Consider the following 20,453-nt stretch of genomic DNA (forward strand, 5'->3'; position numbering starts at 1 on the left):
AAAAACGCTAAAAATCCAGAAAATTAATGAACAATGCTGCGCTTTTTACCGCGATGCGTTATTTTGCCGGACAAAATGCAGCATGTGCACAAAAATTGCGGAATGCATTGAAATGATGGGATGCTTAATGCAAGCTTTTTTTTTTTTGCGTTTTTTTTCCGTGGAAAACGGCTGAAAAAACAAGAAAAAAAGGCAAAAAATCCTGAACGTGTGCTCATAGCCTGAAGAGCACTGCACCTGTGTGTCGTTCACACTACCAGGACTTTGGTTGGACTCAAACATGGCAGGGTCGGTCTTTGTTTTGCCAACAAAACCAAAAATTAGTGTGAATAGGAAAAAAGAAAAATTTCTGATCAGTCTCCTGTTACAATGCCTATACACATTAAGGTCAAATTCACACATCTGGGACACTGGGTCCAAGTACTGACCATGATATATGGAACGGCCACGTGACTCTGTATAGGAAAATATAAGGTTGGACGTTGAGTTTGGGTCAGGAAACCAAATGGCCGATCCATACATCATAGACCACACAATGGCCGAAACGCTGCAGACACTGGAGGTACCATACAATTTATTTATGTATTGGGGCCTCCTAAATACCTGATGTCAGAAAGGTGGGCAAAAAAAAAAAAAAAAAAAGGATAAGTTATGTTGAATTTTATCACCTAACCATTTGGTTCTCAGGGTAGATAAGCAATGGCTAGAAATGACCTATGGGGATCTAACCCACACTTACCCACTGAAAACACATTAAGGCTATGTACACGTCAGGATTTCTTGCAGAAATTCTCCTCACAAAAACCGGACATTTCTGCCAGAAATCCGCATGCGTTTTTTCATGCGTTTTTGACGCGTTTTTTGTGCGTTTTTTCCAAATGCATAGAATAGCGGGAAAAAAATGCGGAAAATCCGCAAAATTAATGAACATGCTGCACATGTGCACATAACATGCAGAATGCATTCTAAAGGATACGATGCATAATGTATGAGTTTTTAATGAGTTTTTATAGAGTTTTTATCGTGAAAAACGTGAAAAAAAAACGCGAAAAAACCTGAACGTGTGCACATACCCTCAAGCTTTGGAGCACCAAAGGAACCAGGGAGGAAAAATAAAAAAAAATCGCAACTTAAAGAAAAAAAATAGAAATACCCCACACACCTATACATTAGATCCTTTCTAAAAATTTACTGTGTAAAAATAGCAAAATGAATGGCAAAAAAAATGCAAAAATTGTAATAACTAAAAATAAACACTATTATATTCTATTATTTAACAGACAGGTAATCACGCGCATGCTGCTGGTGACATATCATAAGCTAACCAGAAGTAATGTTCTATCTAGTTCCCTATACAAACAAGGCACGTACTATATATACACACACCAGTGTGGGCGAGCGGCACAGAGGAACTTCCCGGGATGTTATGCAATGCTGGTAATTTCCAATAAAATGGAGCATTACAAAAATTAGAGATGTAGAGACGGCCAGTAAATGGTGTCTAAACTGCGATCGATTCATCAACTTTCACCCAGATCCCCGGCATTCAGAGCGGCTCGTTCCAGAGCGCAGCGAGCCCGGAGATTAGAGACACAATGGCCCTCGTGTAGCCAAAATGCCTGAGAGAAAAAAAGTCCTCGTTTTCTCTGTAAGACAAGTTGACTCATGAGGTCCAGTGAGCCTCGGGCTGCCTCCACATTAGATTTGGGAGATGCGCTCTTCAGGACGTCTTCGTACCAAAAATGGTTATAGTTCAAAAAGTAAAGTAAAAGTGATTATAACTGGGCATAATAGATAGTCTCAAGAATGTTCTTCTGTACACTAACCATTTGTTTTTTGGGGTTTTTTTGTTTGTTTGTTTGTTTTTTCCACGGATTCCCTTCTTACCAGACAACCATAATTGGTGATTATTTTGCTAAAACTATCATTTGTTGTTAAAGGTCACCGGACGATTGATCATTTTAGTTGACATTGTCTTTTAGGCCTGGGATACACTGCGACTTTTTGTAGGGCTACTGACTGATTTTAGCTACAGATGTGGCCCAAATAAAAACTAAGTTGTATACAATTGGGTGGCCTGCAGCTTCCACTCATTAGTCCCTGTCAAATAGTTACAGTGTAGAACAGGCTGAAAATCAACTTTAGACCAATATGTACGACCACCTTAAAGGGAACAGGACACAGATGATCAATATTAGTGGGGGTTCAAAAAACAGCAGCCCACCCTGCTCTGCAGATATCTGGAGCGGCAGCAAACGGACATTCAGTCTATGAAGCTGGAACAGCACAGCTGCGTTCCTGATGTAGTAGCCGTTCTGTGGCGCTGTGGCTCGGAGCACAGTCACTTCAAGAGGAGCTGAGCCGCCACACCCGAGAACGGCTACTACACAGTGTACAGAGCTGTGCTGTTCTGGCTCAGTACAACGCGAACTTCATTTGGCCAAGGAGCTAGATATCAGCGCACGGTTGGGTAGATGTCAGACCACCGACCATCTGACTGATGACCTTTCCATTTAAATGTATCAGCTAAAATTTTTAAAAAGGAAAAAAAAAAAAAAAAAAGCACAGAACCACAAAAAAAAAAAAAAAAAAAAGATTATTCTTACATCTGCGACATCTGTGTTACACAGTATACTCCACACATGTAACAAGTAAAACTCCAGGCAGGAAGGAAGTCCCCATTCTTCCACTGACAGCGAGAGTTAATGTAAACTCATAGGGAGATCCACCCTTTCCTCCCGCCCTCCTCACCTCACAGATCAGCCAACACAAACTAGAAAGCAGAGTTTATAGACTCTCATTGACACTCTCAGACTCTGCTGGGAGCCGCAGATAAAGAAAGTCCTGAACTCCACCACTATAAATAGGCTCCGACCCTAAAAACGGACATTGCTCAATGGCAGATTGCCATCCTTCCTTCCTCCTGTCTATAGGTTACGACACATTTTGGGTTCTGTTCAGGTGACGTCAAGTCAAGAGCATGTTCTGGAGAGGTTCCCAAATCCTCGCCATCGACAAACGTGTTTACTTCACTCTGAACAAACAGAAGATCTAATATGAGAAGGGCGGCGCAAAAAACAAAACATCAGTCGTGTGGAAAATGCCTAAAAACATGTAAATTATGGATGCGGCTGTGTGGCATTGTCACATATCGTATATAAATGGTATACGTCATGGTATACGGAGATTTAAATGAGGGGCTAAGAGGAAACTTAGATTATATGGGTGTATATCGGCATAAAATGAAGGTGAATATTGAGAAATACCACCGACAGACAGTTTAATTGTAAGTGAATTCAGCCTTAGACTGTCAGAAGTGGAGACAGCAGCAATTTAAGCGCCATCAAAATTAGATTTTAATTATTTTTTTTTATACGCTGGTGCCAAGTTTATCAAGAAAGCCAAAGTCTGTGATGAACTCTTAAAATAACATTTGGTATTTTTTTTTTCTTTTACATGGTTTAAATCTCGCTGTTCTCCTGAATTTGGCACTCTTTGTTCCTGCGCCCCTCCATTCCTGACATACAGCAGTCTTTGAAATCTAGTCTTTTGGCTAACTGGGCAAAGTCCTCACGAAGACACCCCATAAAGAAAAAAAAAAAAAGGGGATCACAAAGCCCAATTGGCCAAAACACCAGGTTCTGAGCAGGTGTTGGCCTCAGTTTCTGACCGCCATCAAATGTCCCACAAAAAGTGAGTCAGGTTTGCCCCCACCGGAGCCAGAAAGTTTAAATTAGGCAAACAGAGATCAAAGACATGCAAGTCTTTTGCTCCATCGGTGGCACATCAGAAATGGGGGCCCAGATGTGGTCTTATGTTGGGCTGTGAGATGCTACAAAAAAAAAAAAAAAATCACAACCATAAAGCTTTTTAAAATCCATCCAGTCACTATAGGGTCTAAGATCCATTAACACAATAGACTGGAATAGAATGGCTAAATCCATTTTGTGCTGAGAATCGATAGACGCATCGTGCAATCTTCACGCGCCCCTCAGGGAGTGTAAAACGTATCATCGCCATCTCCAGTAATGCGCTATACTCAATACAGGGAGGACGATGACTGCGGATAAATCGGCTTCATACAGTATAAGGTCTGGAGAACCAGGGGGTGAATGGAAAACTCAGGACTTCTTCACAAATCTGACCACTAAAGAAAAAAAATCCCACGATAACCAGTTTTTCATCCATTTGCGTTGTGTGTCAATTTTAACAGTCACGTGTCAGTTTTTCTCTGGTATTGGAGGGAAAAAATAAAAAATCACCACTGATCAGATTATGAACTTACGACCTGTTTAGTAAAAACAGGAGTTATTTGGGAATTATTGTGGAACCTTCTGGGCGACCTGACCTTAACCCCATGATACCTCAGGCTATTGACAGTTTGATCTACGGTAGTAGACAATGGAAATTACCCAAGATCTTTATAACCAATCTAGAGATCAATGGCCATCTTGGAGACCATTAAACGCTAGGATGGGACCATATTATATATCTCCTAACAGGGCAGAAGTGGCCGTATCTACTGACCTAAAGCTCCGTGAGAGTCAGCGCACAAGTGGACAAGACTCAAGTCTCTGCTGGGAATTCCTCTTCAACCACTTGGGGGGGGAGGGGAAATCATGTTCCAAGATCTCCATAATACTTGTCTTTTATAGGGATTAACTTCATATCTATGGGTTGACATAATCCAAGCAGCGGGGTCTTCTCTCCATTACAGTGGGTGGTAGATGAATACAGTAAAGCTGAGTCAGGGCTCGTATCATGGGAGATTAATCCGTCTGGCCCAGTGTTATGTATAACCACTGCAAATATTGGCGAGAGATGAATACACACAAGCTTACCAGGCAGCACAGTACCGTGATGATGGCATTTATTCAGGGGTCACAAATTCTCATTGCACAATACTATCTTACTGAAAGCTGGCAAAAGAGACCCCTCCTCCCCTTTCTAAGGTGCGATATACAGCAATGGAGGCCTTGTATTGGGGGTGTATGTCCTCAAACCCCAATATGTACTTCCAATGCAAGGAACTGATGTACAAACTGCACAGACCACTCATAGGATCTCATTATAAAGAGGCAAGAAAAAAAAGTAAGCCATGCAAACTATGCATTTCATGTTTTTTGCAATGGCGCTGTATGAAAAAGTGCAGTCTGCACACCATGATGGAGGCCAAAAAGCAAATCTTGACCTCAATCAGAAGTACCCTTGGATACATGGAATCTAAATATATATATATCTAAATATATATATCTAAATATATCTATATCTATATATTCGTCTAATTCGGTTTGTCTGTAACGGAAATTCCGCGTCACTGATTGGTCGCGGAAGGCTGGCGCGACCAATCAGCGACAGGCAGTCATAGTGCCAAGTAGTTCAGTCACGTTTACTGAACAAGTTGTGTCAGTCACAGTGTGATGCAGTCTTGTCACGTTTACTGGACAAGTTCTATCAGTCACAGTGTGATGTAGTTCAGTCACGTTTACTGGACAAGTTCTGTCAGTCACAGTGACGCGTAGTTCATTCACGTTTACTGAACAAGTTCTGTCAGTCACAGTGTGATGTAGTTCAGTCACGTTTACTGGACAAGTTCTGTCAGTCACAGTGCCACGTAGTTCATTCACGTTTACTGAACAAGTTCTGTCAGTCACAGTGTGATGTAGTTCAGTCACATTTACTGAACAAGTTCTGTCAGTCATAGTGATGCGTAGTTCAGTAAGTCACATTTACTGAACAAGTTCTGTCAGTCACAGTGTGATGTAGCTCAGTCACATTTACTGAACAAGTTCTGTCAGTCACAGTGTGATGTAGTTCAGTCACGTTTACTGGACAAGTTCTGTCAGTCACAGTGCCACGTAGTTCAGTCACGTTTACTGAACAAGTTCTGTCAGTCACAGTGTGATGTAGTTCAGTCACGTTTACTGGACAAGTTCTGTCAGTCACAGTGCCACGTAGTTCATTCACGTTTACTGGACAAGTTCTGTCAGTCACAGTGACATGTAGTCCAGTCACGTTTACTGGATAAGTTGTGTCAGTCACATACATACATATTCTAGAATATCCAATGAGTTAGTATTGGGCCACCATGTACTGTAGTATTATATATATATTGAAGGCTATGTGGGGGGCTCAAAAATGTATATCAGAGCCTATGTGGGGGGCTCATACTGAATATAGGAGACTAAGTGGGGGCTCATACTGCGTACAGAGGGCTATGTCCGTCCTCACTCTGAATTTAGGAAACTATGTGGGGGCTCATACTTTATGTAGGAGGCTTTGTGGGGGGGCTTACAGTGGCATGTAAAAGTTTGGGCACCCCTGGTAAAAATTACTGTTATGAATAGTGAAATGATCTCTAAAAGGCCTAAAGTTAAAGATGACATTTCCTTTATATTTTAGGCAAAAAAAAAAAAAAAATGTCACCCCCCTTCTACATTTTAAAAACTACAAACCTTTACATGCCACTGTACACAACAAGCTTTTACTAGTGTATAAACCAAACAGAGCTCTGCCCACAGAGACAGATAGCAGGCATATACTGCACTAGCAATATACTAAAGCAAACCAGCCCGAAACGCGCGCCCACACACATACACACACGTCTGTATATATCGGCCAACCTCCGCAGCCGGGCAGGCACATAGATCAGGGTTCATCTTTAGGGTGAATACAATGTGCACTTTTTTTTTAGTGTGGGGTTTGTATTTGTTGTGTGTCCCGTTTTTAGCATTATACATTAAAAGTTACATTTTCTTTTATTTTGGGGTTTTGTTCATGTTAGCACTCATTCAATTACCCCCTTATACCTAGTCTTTAGATTTCTGAATTCAGATGTCCAAAAAAAAAAAAAAAAAAAAAAAAGGATATGGTCCAAGTACGGACCTCTCTTGTCCTGAACTCAAACAGCCTCATAGGTATGTATGATTCTTACAAGTTGAGGTCAGATGCCCACAGGTAGACCATGCATCATGGTCTACACCCCTCCTTCCCCCAACCCTTTGATTTTGGTGGGATTGGCCAACCATTTAGTGAATGGGGGCCTCCAGGCATCATCAATTCAACGGATCCTTTTGTTTGGAGCAGAAATAAGCCGCTACCAGAAGCTCATCTAAACGTGTGGTTTTTATAGGAGCTACGCGCTTAGTTTACACTCACTGCCTCCCTTTATTTGCAGAGGCCCCGTTTCATAACAAGCTTTATCTGCAGCATCTTCCATAGGATGCACAGAAGGAATCTCTTCCTATATACATGCCCTATCCAAATCTGGTCAGTTTCCAGCAGCGGTCATATGCAACATGTAGCAATGCAGAGCATTTGTGCTGGCTGTACCCCATTAATGCCTCACACAGATACTGTACCAGATGGAGACCCTGAAAAAGAGAAAACAACCACTACTAGGGTGGTGCCAAAGGAACAGGAAATCAGCCGGTGTGTGCAGCTGTTATCACCGCGCTGCCTGTAAATGAGCTCCCAAACGGCCTTTGATGGCCCATTTCCTGTTATTTCTAGAGTGAACACCTCGCTGCTAATGTACATCTTACACCATACCATCCTAGCAGGCTGGCACTGCCACAGAAGCGCTGGGCACTGCCACACCCAGCCCACTATTCCTAGCCCCTCCGAAAATAATTCATACACAGTGACCTACTACTTGGAGAATCTGTGAAATGATGGTGTAAAAAGTAGAAGATGCCCTAAAAACCATTCCACAAAGTGATGATGGTGCATAAAGGTCCTAATGGACAAGTGCCCACATGGCAGTGACGCAAGTAGGCACCGCAGTACTGAATACACACAGGAAGATCTTACTGCAAGTGATTTAGGAGATACAGATCATCACTGGTCTTCGGTGTGCTGGACAGTCGTCCTCTCCCTTTTTGCAAAAAAAGTTATTTGCCAACACCACAGGCATATGAATAGCTAAAGGGGACAACCCGGGGAGGGAGAGATATTCGAGCATGAAATGTGCTGTCCTCTGACCTACATTTCTGAATGAAGACTTGTCCATATTCAAGTCACTGAGTATTATACTGAATTACAACAGAATATATATTCTCAAAACACAAAGTAACTCCAAGTCAATCACACTTCTGGTGAAAATAAACTTGTCCAGTTCTGAAGCAACACAGATTGTGAATCAATTTCTCCTGCTATTGTGAAAATGGAACGGACAGCTGGTAGAAATGATAGGCAATTAGCAATACATCCCCTATAAAGGAGTGGTTCTGCAGGTAGTGACAACAGACCATTTCTCTCCTCATCCTTTTTGATTATGTTTGTCACTATTGATTTTGTAATTGATCTCACCTTTAGAGGTACAGTAGCAACCCACAGAAGTTGCTCAAATAGTACAGCTCATCCAGGATGGCACATCAGTGCGAGCTGTGGCAAGAAGGGTAGCTGTGTGTCAGCACAGTGTCCAGAGCATGGAGCAGATACCAGGAGACATGGAGGGGGCCGTAGGTGGACAACCCAGCAGCAGGACCACTACCTACTCCTTTGTGCAAGGAGGAACAGGAGGAGAAGTGCCAGTGCCCTGCAAAATGACCTCCAGCAGGCCACAAACATCCATGTGTCTGCTCAAACCGTCAGAAACAGACTCCATGAGGGTGGTATGAGGGTCTGACATCCACAAGTGGGTGTTGTTCTTACAGCCCAACACCGTGATGGGTGATTGGAATTTGCCAGAAAACACCAAGATTGGCAGATTCGACATTGGAGCCCTGTGCTCTTCACAGATGAGAACAAGTTCTGGAGACACCATGGATAACATTCTGCTGCCTGCAAGATCCTTCAGCATTAAGGGTTTAGCAGTGGGTCAGTAATGGTGTGGGGAGGCATTCTTTGAAGGGCCACACAGCCCTCCATGTGCTAGCCAGTGGAATCTGACTGCCAACAGGTACTGGGATGAGATCCTCAGACCTATTGTGAGACCATATGCTGGTGCAGTGGGACCTGCGATCCTTCTGACGAATGACAATGCCAGACCTCATGTGGCTGGAGAGTGTCAGCAGTTCCTGCATGATGAAGGCAATAATGCTATGGACTGGCTTGTTTGTTGCCTAGACCTGAAGCCAAATCGAGAACATCATATCTCCATCCATCCACCAACTGATGCTTTAATCCAGGTCTGGGAGGAGATCCCTCAGAAGAACATCCGTCGCCTCGTCAGGAGCATGCCCAGGCATTGTAGGGAGATCATACAGGCACGTGGGAGCCACACACACTACTGTGCATCATTTATTTTTCTTCACGCATTTCCACTGAAGTTGGATCAGCCTGTAATTTGATTTTGAGTATCACTCCTAATCCAGACCTCCATGGGATATTAATTTTGATTTACATTGATCATTTTTATGTTTTGTTGTTCAACACATTCCAATGAATTGTAATGAATTTAGGCTACTTTCACATTAGCATCGTGCACTGCACGTCGCAATGCGATGTTGCAGCGCACCGACGCATACTGTGCAAGCGCCGCACAACGGGGGTAGCGGATGCTGTTTTTCAACGCATCCGCTGCCCCATTGTGAGGTGCGGGGAGGAAGGGGCAGAGTTCCGGCCGCGCATGCGCGGTCGGAAAAGATGGGAACGACGCACCAAAAAACGTTACAAGCAACCGATGCAACCGTCGCACTGCGTCGCTAATGCAAGTCAATGGAGGAAAAAACGCATCCTGCAAGCACTTTTGCAGGATGCGTTTTTTCTCCAAAACGACGCATAGCGACGTGCAGTGGAAGACGCTAGTGTGAAAGTAGCCTAAGATTTGCAACTGGAATTTTTCAGTGATATCTTGGATGTGGTATTTTAGCGTTCCATTTATTTTTTTGAGCAAATATATGTAAGAATATAACCCAAAATACGGCCTGAATTTATCACTAACAATATCTTTATAGCTAGCGACACACAGGCAATGTGGTGTTCAGGAAAGATGACCCGCATATGTCATATTTAGAGCTTTAGACTTTGCTACACCACGTAACTTTTTTTTGCTGGGTTCTCACTATTGAAAAGCCCAGACATGTAGACTTAGAGTGTAGTAAAGGCCTCCATACAGATAAACAAACCCACCGATGTTAACTAATAGACCAATTGGGAGAGGGAGAGGGAGATCCGGGAGTTGGAGTTGCAGCGGCGGCTCTTCTTGTTAGGAGCGGAGATAAGCCGCTGCCGGAGGAGTGGGCAGCTTCTCTCTCATAGGAGGACACAGGAACAGGCCAAACTGAATGTTATCAAGCATGGAGGAGTCGGGGAACACAGCTGCCGACAAAGATTGTCCGGCTGACTGCTATCTAATGAGTATGGGGGGCCTTAAGAAAAAAAATTAAAAAAAGTTACATCCTTAGAGATTTTTGAGGGCGTATTTATTACCTATTGGGAAAACAGGTCATAATTAGCCTTTATTTCAGTGGGGTTTGACAACTATCACCCCCACCAATAAGCCAAATTAATTATTGAACAGAGCCTGACCCCACAGCGCCATACACTGTAAAAGACGTCCTCAAGTACTGCAGCCAAGGCCCCTTTCACACACCAGTTTTTTGTTGTCAGTCACAATCTGTTGGCTCGATTGTGAAAAACTGATGCGACGGATCCGACTAGTGGATATGGCTATATGGATCGGAGTATGCTCAGTTAAAAAAACAAACAAAAAAAAAAAAAAACTTAAACAGTCGCCGGATTCCGTCATTTGACAGATCCGGAGCCATAGGCTTCCATTGTAGCAAATGACTGACGGTGCTGGATCTGTCGCTGTCCGATTTTTCGTGAGACTATCCGTCGCTAATACAAGTGTATGAGGAAAAAACGGATCGGCGGCATTAGTCGCCGGATCAGTTTTTTTTTTTTTTCCAAAATTCGACAGATTGCGACTGATGGCAAAAAAACAGATGTGTGAAAGGGGCCTAAGCTCCCTTCACTTTACAAGATGCTGAGCTGCAGTACCCAAGAACTGCCATTACATAGTGTGGCACTGGTGTCCTGGCTCTCTACGCGGTTTCCAGCTCCCACAGCGGACGGAGGAGAGCAGCGGATAGGGGGTGTCCCTGTTGTCAGACCACTACCCATCTGAGATTGATGATCTTTCCCAATAACCAGTACTGGACAGCCCCCTAATGAGCTTTTCATGGTCTAGTAGGCTAAGGCATACCCTATTTTTCGTGGTATAGTGATACATAGGACGCCATTTGGTCTTGTCTGGTAGCCCTAATGGGGCGTTCCCCCAGCATAAATATTCCATGTATGGATGTGGCCCTCACTATACTGCTCAGGATGGGCGACAGCAGGAGACATGGAGGTCCCCACAGTTCTGCAGTTTAACATTATTTGGAGATTTCAGCAATTCTCTATGTAATCATTAAAGTGGCTCGAAAAAAACGCTTCATGCCCTGAGAAGCAGAATAATCAGACACAAGTAGTGTTTGCCAGTGAGAACGTCTGGATATGAGGAGCATGGCTAATCAAGTCAGAAGAAACGGAAACGCCAGCGGCAGCGCAGAGGGAGACAGGCTGTAATGTAATTAGAATACGAGACGGACCCCAAAATTCAGAGCCGTGAGCGGAGGGCGGCGCGGCTCTACAGCGCAGCTTTCATCTCCTACCGCTCTGTGCTGGGAAGCCTTTCATTTGTAGGTCAGCCTGCAGCAGACATGACCCTGAACGCTGCCCACCAAATGACAGGCCTCAGTATAGCAACACGTGGGCTACTAAGGCTGCAGTCACACACGGCGGTCACGCTGCAGATTACCTGGCGTCTGGGGGGATATAAGGATCAGGAAGCTGGAATTCAATCCCCCGATCCTTGTGTCCAGGGAGGGATATAAGCCATTGGATGGCCAGGAGTTCCCATGTAAGGGACAGTAGGGAGAGAAGGAGCTGATCTGCAGCACCCGGCAGTGACAGTCACACGTCATACAGAGCAGCTCCATCCAACGTTTAGAGCTGGTCAGTGGGGATGCCGGGTGACAGACCGCCACATATCTGAGGATTCATATGCTCAGACAACACCTTTAAGTCCCAGTGATAAGCCAGGGAAGCTCCATTGATAGGTGCCTGCCCACAATGGTACACACCCTGGGTGGCACACATTGGAGCCACGTCCTCAGCACATTGGAAGTGCGCAGCCCCGGAGAAACCCTTGGCGCAGATTTTTGCCAATAACAAGCACCAATCAATATAACAAGGCGATCTCCATGGGCCAATGCGCACTGTGCGGGGAAGAAGGCTCATTAATACGATCTGTCGGTCCTTATACATTTTGCTTATTGCCAAAGGGACGGCGCCGCTTCGTTTTGCTTGTTGGCCGATCGCTGCCAAGGATTGAAAATGATCCATCTAAATCACTTCAGTCCGATGCTGATGGTTGGATCACCCAATTTCCAAGGATCTGATGTCTGAATGATCAGCCTAATTATGGCCGATCCCTAATCTTATGTACCGTATATAGCCAGCTACAGATGAGGACACGGTGCCCATGTAGCAGACAGACGGCACAATCCAGCCTTGCACCCCATCACTGATGGCACCGAACAGCACAATTCACCAAGGTGGAACAACAATAGCCGGTATTGTGCCGGAGCAGAAGAATATACAGAATACATTCGCTGCTCAGCCATTATTCACGGCAGAAGCAAACAGGCATTAGTGAAGATGTAAGAGCTGCGGACACCGGGATGTAATATTCATGAGTTATTCCTCTTATGAAACAGCTTTTATTCCTGCAGCATCAGTGCCGAGCAGAAAAACAGCGCGGGGATTTCATGTGAAATGCGTGGAATCTAGACAGACCATTGATGGCAGATTAAGGGTGGAGTTGGAAGAACTGGATTCTCTGGTCTGTCTGCTGAGCTGCGGAGCAAGAGACCAGCAAGAAAGGACAAAACCAGCACGTCTGACTGGGAGAGAGAACAGCTGCAAGGATTTAGGTTTCCGAGGAGCTGTCTATTCAATGTAACCATCATTATACCACCTTAGTGTCTGCCCACCCCAGGAGTGAAGACTTATCAGAGGCAGAGGCACTGATCAGGATGGTAGGAAAGCTGGATTACCATTGAGCCTTAACAGTTTGCTGACAACCCATACGGCCGACAACTTACAGCTTCCAGAGTTGTCGTCTAGTAGTAGAAGCAAAAGGGCAAATTCATCCCGGATCTAGCGAGATGGGGGCAAAATGCGATAGTTGCAGGATTAAAGGGATATACAAGGACAACATAAAATAAAAACAACAAACCCCCAGACCCGGACTTGCGCCGCTCCAACGATGTCGGCACAATATGTGCGCCGATGCTTGTGTGACATAGTTACGTCATGCGAGAGCTACAGCCCATCAGCTCCTGTGCTCCGAGGGAAGTGCGGGCGCTGCAGCCCATCAGCTCCTGTGCTCCGAGGGAAGTGCGGGCGCTGCAGCCCATCAGCTCCTGTGCTCCGAGGGAAGTGCGGGCGCTGCAGCCCATCAGCTGCTTTGCTCCATGGGAAAAGCGAGCGCTGCGGCCCATCAGCTCCTTTGCTCGGAGGGAGGTGCAGGCGCTGCAGCCCATCAGCTGCTTTGCTCCTAGGGAGGTGTGGGCGCTGCAGCCCCTCAGCCACTTTGCTCCAAGAGAAGTGCGGGCACTGCAGCCCATCAGCTCCTGTGCTCCGAGGGAAGTGTGGTCGCTGCAGCCCATCAGCTGCTTTGCTCCATGGGAAAAGCGAGCGCTGCGGCCCATCAGCTCCTTTGCTCGGAGGGAGGTGCAGGCGCTGCAGCCCATCAGCTACTTTGCTCCAAGAGAAGTGCAGGCACTGCGGCCCATCAGTGGCCACAGACTGCACCAACATCCCTAAAAAGGCACCAGAAGGCAAGTACACAATGCTTTTATTTTATGTGGGGCCCGCTTGCATTTAACAGGGGCTATCCAAGTAGTAGACCCCCATTTTCATCCATTTGTGTCTCCATCACTTTTTACCATACCTGCTGCAGATAAATATCCGCCACATGGGAGCGTCCTATTAGTCACACAGAGATCACCCATTGTGCGGTGCTGGCTGCAGCTGAGGCTCTGGATTCTCATCTGACCAGAGACAACATCAGGGCTATACAGCCTTACAGAACAGGTTGGCACCATGTAAGCTGGCCAAAACACAGTGTGCACCTCACTACAGGATAAATCTGTCCTGTAAATGCGTTTAACCCTTTCATAATCTCTACCTCGCAGTAGGAAGCTCACACATCCGGTGGAACCACACACAAAAAAAGTTTGACAATAAGCTTGTCGGCTTGTCACATGGCAACTATGAAGAAGAAAGAACTAAAAGAAAAAAAAAAAAAAAAAAAAAGTGTGAGGTTTAAGGAAGTAACCCTGAGCTACCCGAGTGTCCGATGTGGAAGTGTTCTGCAGAATTATATATCACATTAGAGAAATCAGATTTATTGCAGAAATGTCGGCGCATGCATGGATTTTTGTAGTGAGTGAAATTCAGGAAATCCATAATCGCCAAAGAAAATGCTGGGATCTGTAGTTCACAACAGCTGGTGTGCCATAGGTTGCTGATCCTCAGGGAAAATACCAATGATAAGGAACCCTAGCTCCACACCAAAAAGAAATAAGCCAGTGCTTGCAGCTTTTTTGTATTGATTATGAAGCAGATTCTGATGTGGTTTTCAAGAGAAACCCATGCGATTTTTGACCAAGTTTTCAGCTCTGAAATGTGTTTTTGATGAGTTTGTTGTGGAGGACATTTTATTTTCTTTTAGAAGCCTTTGGACTTGAAACTGTCAGGTTGGGCAGATTCTACAAAGAATGGGCAAAAAGTGACCGGTCCCTTTTTTTTTTTTTTTTTATCCCCTAGGCAAAAGGTTTTCGAAACTTCATCAGAAAAACAAAATCCCTGAATGGTCAGTAAAGTGTATTTGTCATTGAAATCAATAGGAAGAGTATTTGATCAGCATCGAAATAAACATTAAAATAAATAAGAAACACAACATTCACCAAACGGGAGCAATTCTAGATCATAGAGGGGGGCGAGTATTGCGGCGTTTGCCTTTTTAAAGCCTTAAGGAAAAATAAAACTAATAACCTGAACAAAAATACAGATAAAGCTAAAAATTCTTGCCATCCTTCCATCAAATGCAAAGCCAAATAAGTCATAGCCGGATTATAATTGGAGTCAGGGGCTATCTGAAATTATGGATTATTGGAATTTTACTAAATTACTTTATCAAAAGGACAACTAATGATCTCTCTATACCATTGCCTGTAATCCTTGTTATTCCCAATTAACCATTTTGGGCGTCAATAAGACGAGGAAAATGACCGTCCAGAAGATCAGCTATTTCCAAGCGTCTATCATGAAATCATTCCGTGCAGATGTTAGTCACCGCTCCAATATGACTTCATGGACCTCCGCCTCCAGATTCTGACTGTCACAGCAAATATTACTTCATCCTCCGGCCGAGTACAAGACTGCGCACGACCTGAGCAGATCACAAGGTGCCGGACTGAAGTAGGACGCAGGGGGTGAAAGGACTCAATTCATGGCCCAGTAAAAACCTCTAATCTGGCAAGGCTGGCACCAGATAGGGGCAGGACTAATGAGTTATTTGGAAAATATATATATATATATATATATATATATATATATATATATATATATATATATATATATATATATATATATATATATATATATATATATATATATATATATATATATATATATATATATCTCCCCAAGTGTTCTCCTGAGAAACTAGAAAGGCGTTCTCTTAACTAGGACATACTGAATTAACAAAAGGGGTCCGGATCGTCATCTTTGTATCTTCTCCCAACCATGAGAACGTCTTTTAATGGCAGATCTTACACACACAAAATGCATTGATTTGACCGAGCGAAGTGTAATGCCTAATTTACCCTGTGGGGGAGCTGTAGAAAAACCAAACCCTTCCTGCGAGGTTTCTGCAAATCTGATCAATGGGGATCCTAATAGGTCGACACAGCGGAGAACCTCTTTAAAGTAATAGTTACATGTAAACTGTGTCGCCACGGCCCGTTTGTGTCTAGAGATCGAGTCCCGCACACGCATTAGGACAGGTCGACCATCTGATGTGTACCCCCAACAGAAGGAACAGCCATTGGAATTTCAATACTTGATTCTTTTGCTCTTAGGAGAGAAACGTCATTGATGAAGTCTAGTAGAGGCTTTCTCCCCTGTCCCCATTGTAAACACCAATGCTCGACTGAGCTAAGCACTCTTGTGCATGGAGGGTGGGGTCTGCCAAATGAACAGCTCTCAGGTATGGCAGCTTTAGGTGTCAGCTGAGTCCCCCGACTGGGGTGGGATCGGCCTATTTTATGTGTATGGGGGCCTCCTGAGCCTTCCCAGATAGATGACAGAAGGGAAAAGAAGGAGCAGATATACTGAATTTCAGAGCTTAAACCTTAGGTTTCTGAGGAAGGTAAGCCGTTGTCAGAGGAGTCTCTGAGCAGTCTACTATCCTCTTACTATGGAAAACATATGCATGATCAGCCAAATCGAGTGTCCATGTGTCTGGTCAGGAGGAAAAGGTGTCAAGGTAATGTGAGGACATATTTGGTTCTGACATTTGCTTGCAATTAAACTGCAACTGCACGGGGGGGGGATAGGGGTGTCAGTGAGTGCATCATCACCCCCCAACACCACTTTTAGCCCGATTTGCTTATGGCTTCTGCATTACATTTTTTTTTTTTATGAGTGACACATCAGATCTTTACAAAGTCTATCAGTTTTATGGAAGGGGAGGTAGTTGACATGTGCCTAGATAGATACACCACTACTTCCAAGTGTAAAAAACATGTCCCTTTAAATATCTGTAGTTTTGTCTCAAGCAATGGAATCAAAAAGTTGCAAACTTCAACAAGCAGAGAAAAATGTAAGGAGCAGATAGCAGTGAGGATTGACAGCAGAATTCACCAGGATTTGTACCGATAGGGGTGAAATCTGCAACAAATCAGCAACAGAAACTAATAAACCGAGATTTAAATATCCTCCCTGCGGTGCTGAAAACTCCCACAGCGCGTGGGTGAAATCTCATCCAAGAGACAGTCCAGTAATCCACTGCGAACCTTCAGTGGAAATCCACAAGGAAATTCTGCAGCATGTGGAAACAGAGCACAGAGGCGACTGCCAGGAACCGCTGCACTCGATCACTAGCGTCCCCCTACTTCAGAGCGGGCGCGGGAGGCTCGTGAAGATGGATGACGCAGCAGCCCCCCATCTAGGGGCAGATTTAGAGCTTGGCATTCCAGTGCAGGACCCTGAGGGAGTTTCTGGATTCCTCCAGAGCAGGAAGCAGTGGGGTCTCAGTTTATGTAGGACACGGTCTCAGCAGCTGTCACTTCCGCAATCCCAGGGTCACATCTCCCCGCACCGCATGTGTACACAGGAGGGGATTACACCACAGCATGGGGGTCGTCATCCCCAAACTCATCACACTGACAGCTTCATGGCCCCAAAGCTTCACCCTCCACCGGGCAGACATACTAACCATGGCAGTGCCAGTCAGCAGCCATCACAGGGGCCCAACTGGCCAGCAGGACTAGTGACAGTAAGATGACGGCGTGCCACAGGCTGGCACTGGGTATAGAAAGGGCAATACAAATAACAGCTCCTAAGTGTAGGGCTACTACTCCCAGCATTTCCTGGCGGTGCACCACAGGTTGGTTCTGGGTACACAATGGGCATCGGGCAGATGAACAGCCTTTCCTTCCATCTAGATCCATCGCGGCCAACGTACGACAAGTGTTCGTGGAACAACAAACCCCAGAATGTCCCGATGCAGTGGCACAGGCTGGCGCCGGGTACAGAATGGGCATTCAGTAAATCAGGGGACCTTCCTTCTGGCCAGACCAGGAATGGGCACTGCATGAAAACATCCTCTCTATCGCTAGGGAAATATTGCCCAATCTAAGTACTACAACTCCCAGAATGACCTGTCACAGCAGCAGAGGTCATTGCTGGGCTTAGAATGGGTACTAAGTAAATGTGCATCCTTTATAGGGAAGCATTGGCCAATCTAAGAACTACAACTCCCAGAATGCCCTGTGCCAGCAGCAGAGGTCAGTGCTGGGCATAGAATGGGTAAAACATCCTTGCCCAATCTAAGATTCCCCATCTGTCAGCAGAACTACAACTGCCAGCATGCCCTGACCCATCAGTGTGAGGCTGGCACTGGGCAGAGAATAGGAGGTCAGCGTTGCTCAATGTATGGTACCAAGTTTTAGCACGGCCGCCTGCTGTCAGGGCACGCTGGGAGTTGTAGTGCCCCCACTGCTGGCACAGTGCCGGATATGACAGGCAGCCATGGCCAGGCTGACTCATTAGACAATAGGCACACCCTGTGGGCAGAGCAGGGCACCGCCGCCGCCGGGCCGCACGGGGGGCAGCACCATCCGCACTTCCTGCGCGCCCTCCGGCCAGCACCCCCGGCAGCACTGACATCAATCACGCAGCTGTCACCTGGATGTAGTTGCTCTCGCAGTAATCCGCCACCCGGGTGAGGTTCTGGTAGCTCTCGATCAGCGCCCGCTTGCCGGCAGGGATCTCCTCCTCTAACAACATCTGCAGCTCCGCCATCGTCCAGCCCTGTGCATCTCTTCCTCGTACAGCCGAGGACAGACAGCTGAGCCCAGACCCGCCCGCCTGCTATTCTGGGATTCCGAGCCTCGCTTTCACCTAAGCCCCGCCTTCCTACGCAGATCCCACACCCTGACGGCTTCCGTACTCTGCGCAGAGGATCACGGGACTTGTAGTTGTTTTTTTGTCCCCAACCACTATCTTAGTTGCCCATAGCAACGTTATATTTTTTACAGTCTCTTTGAAAAATGAAAGCGACCATGCAAAATAAATATTTCTGTGACGACATAATTCACTTTCTTTGTGTGTACTAGTTTTCATCAAGTCTCCACTGCAGACAATTTTCTTTTTGTGCAATCATTCTTTTAGCTTCCTTTTTTCTAGGAGCAGAGCCCCCCCAAAAAATGTAATTTCTCCATTGTTGTTTCGGCATTCATTTTCTAATAAAAAATGACCTGGTGATTGTATACTCCGGCTCACTAGGATGACAGCGATAACAAATTTTTTGCGTGTTTTTATTATATAAGTGGTAAAAAAACTCAGAAGTTGTTAAAAAAAAAATTGGTTTGTGCCACTATTGTTCAAGAACCATAATGTTTTTATTTTAAGTTTTCCCATCGTCTGCTCTGTGTGCGGGGTTCTTCTTTGCGCTGTGAGCTGTAGCTTCTAATAGTATCATTTTGGGGTCCTTTTGACGTGTAGATCTTTTTTTTTCTTCATTTTTGGGGGGAAAAGTGCGGAAAACAGTAATTCTAACATTTGATTCTTTTTTTCTTAATGACATGTATCATATGCGTTAGATCTCTAGCTTGCTAAACATGAGAATAACCAAATATATTTATTTTTTCCTTATTTTTGTATTGTGAAAAATGCCACTTAAAGGGAACCTGTCATCCCCCCCCCCCCCAGGCGTTTTTAACTAAAAGAGCCACCTTGTGCAGCAGTAATGCTGCATTCTGACAAGGTGGCTCTTTTAGTTCTGGGTGCTGTAACTGCCGAAATAATCCGTTTTGTAATTTGTCAGAAATACCTTTCTTCAGTCCTGGAGGCAGGCCTTTCCCCCCTGCTGCAGACGCCACACAGCCGTCACTCAAGTCTTCTTGGCGCCGGGCGCCGCCTCCTCACCGCTGTTTTGAAATGAACCGGCGCCTGCGCTCTTTTCTCCTGCTTTGGGCAGGTGCAGTGAGCGCTGCCTGTCTTTCCTCATATGCAGCCCAGCTGACTGCGCCTGTGCAGCCACCCTGCCTGGGAATCCCAGCCCTGTAGTGTCTTCTGATTTATTCACACTGTGGGGCTGGGAATCACAGGCAGGGCGGCCGCACAGGCGCAGTCAGCTGGGCTGCATATGAGGACAGAGGACGGGCAGCGCTCACTGCGCCTGCCCAAAGCAGGAGAAAAGAGCGCAGGCTCCGGCTCATTTCAAAACAGCGGTGAGGAGGCGGCACCCGGCGCCAAGAAGATTTGAGTGACGGCTGTGTGGCGTCTGCTGCAGGGGGGAAACGCCGGCCTCCAGGACTGAAGAAAGGTATTTCTGACAAATTACAAAACGGATTATTTCGGCAGTTACAGCACCCAGAACTAAAAGAGCCACCTTGTCAGAATGCAGCATTACTGCTGCACAAGGTGGCTCTTTTAGGTCAAAACGCCTGGGGGGGGTGACAGGTTCCCTTTAAGGCCACGTTCACAGGTCAGTATTTGGTGAGTATTTTACCTCAGTATGTGTAAACCAAAATCAGGAGTGGGTGATAAATGCAGAAGTGGTGATGTGTATCTACAGTATTAGGCCGGCGTCACACTAGCAGTATTTGGTCAGTATTTTACATCAATATTTGTAAGCCAAAACCAGGAGTGGGTGATAAATGCAG

At 45.4% G+C, this 20,453-nt stretch overlaps 1 protein-coding gene across 11 annotated transcripts in view; it reads right to left on the minus strand.

Moving 5' to 3' along the window:
* The window catches only part of ABI1 (abl interactor 1), a 64,607-nt gene extending 45,860 nt beyond the window's left edge, over window positions 1-18,747 (minus strand). For 4 of the 11 annotated variants that reach the window (XM_077268433.1, XM_077268428.1, XM_077268437.1 and 1 more), the window contains exon 1: window positions 18,472-18,689. In XM_077268433.1, coding sequence (XP_077124548.1) covers window positions 18,472-18,588 — 117 coding nt within the window. In that variant the 5' untranslated portion in view covers window positions 18,589-18,689. Of the gene's footprint in view, window positions 1-18,471 lie in introns of all 11 variants that reach the window. The other 7 variants (XM_077268436.1, XM_077268432.1, XM_077268427.1 and 4 more) reach the window with 4 other exon arrangements.
* Between the last annotated feature and the right edge of the window lie 1,706 nt (window positions 18,748-20,453).

Source organism: Ranitomeya variabilis, chromosome 6, assembly GCF_051348905.1.
Source record: "Ranitomeya variabilis isolate aRanVar5 chromosome 6, aRanVar5.hap1, whole genome shotgun sequence".
NCBI lineage: Eukaryota > Metazoa > Chordata > Amphibia > Anura > Dendrobatidae > Ranitomeya > Ranitomeya variabilis.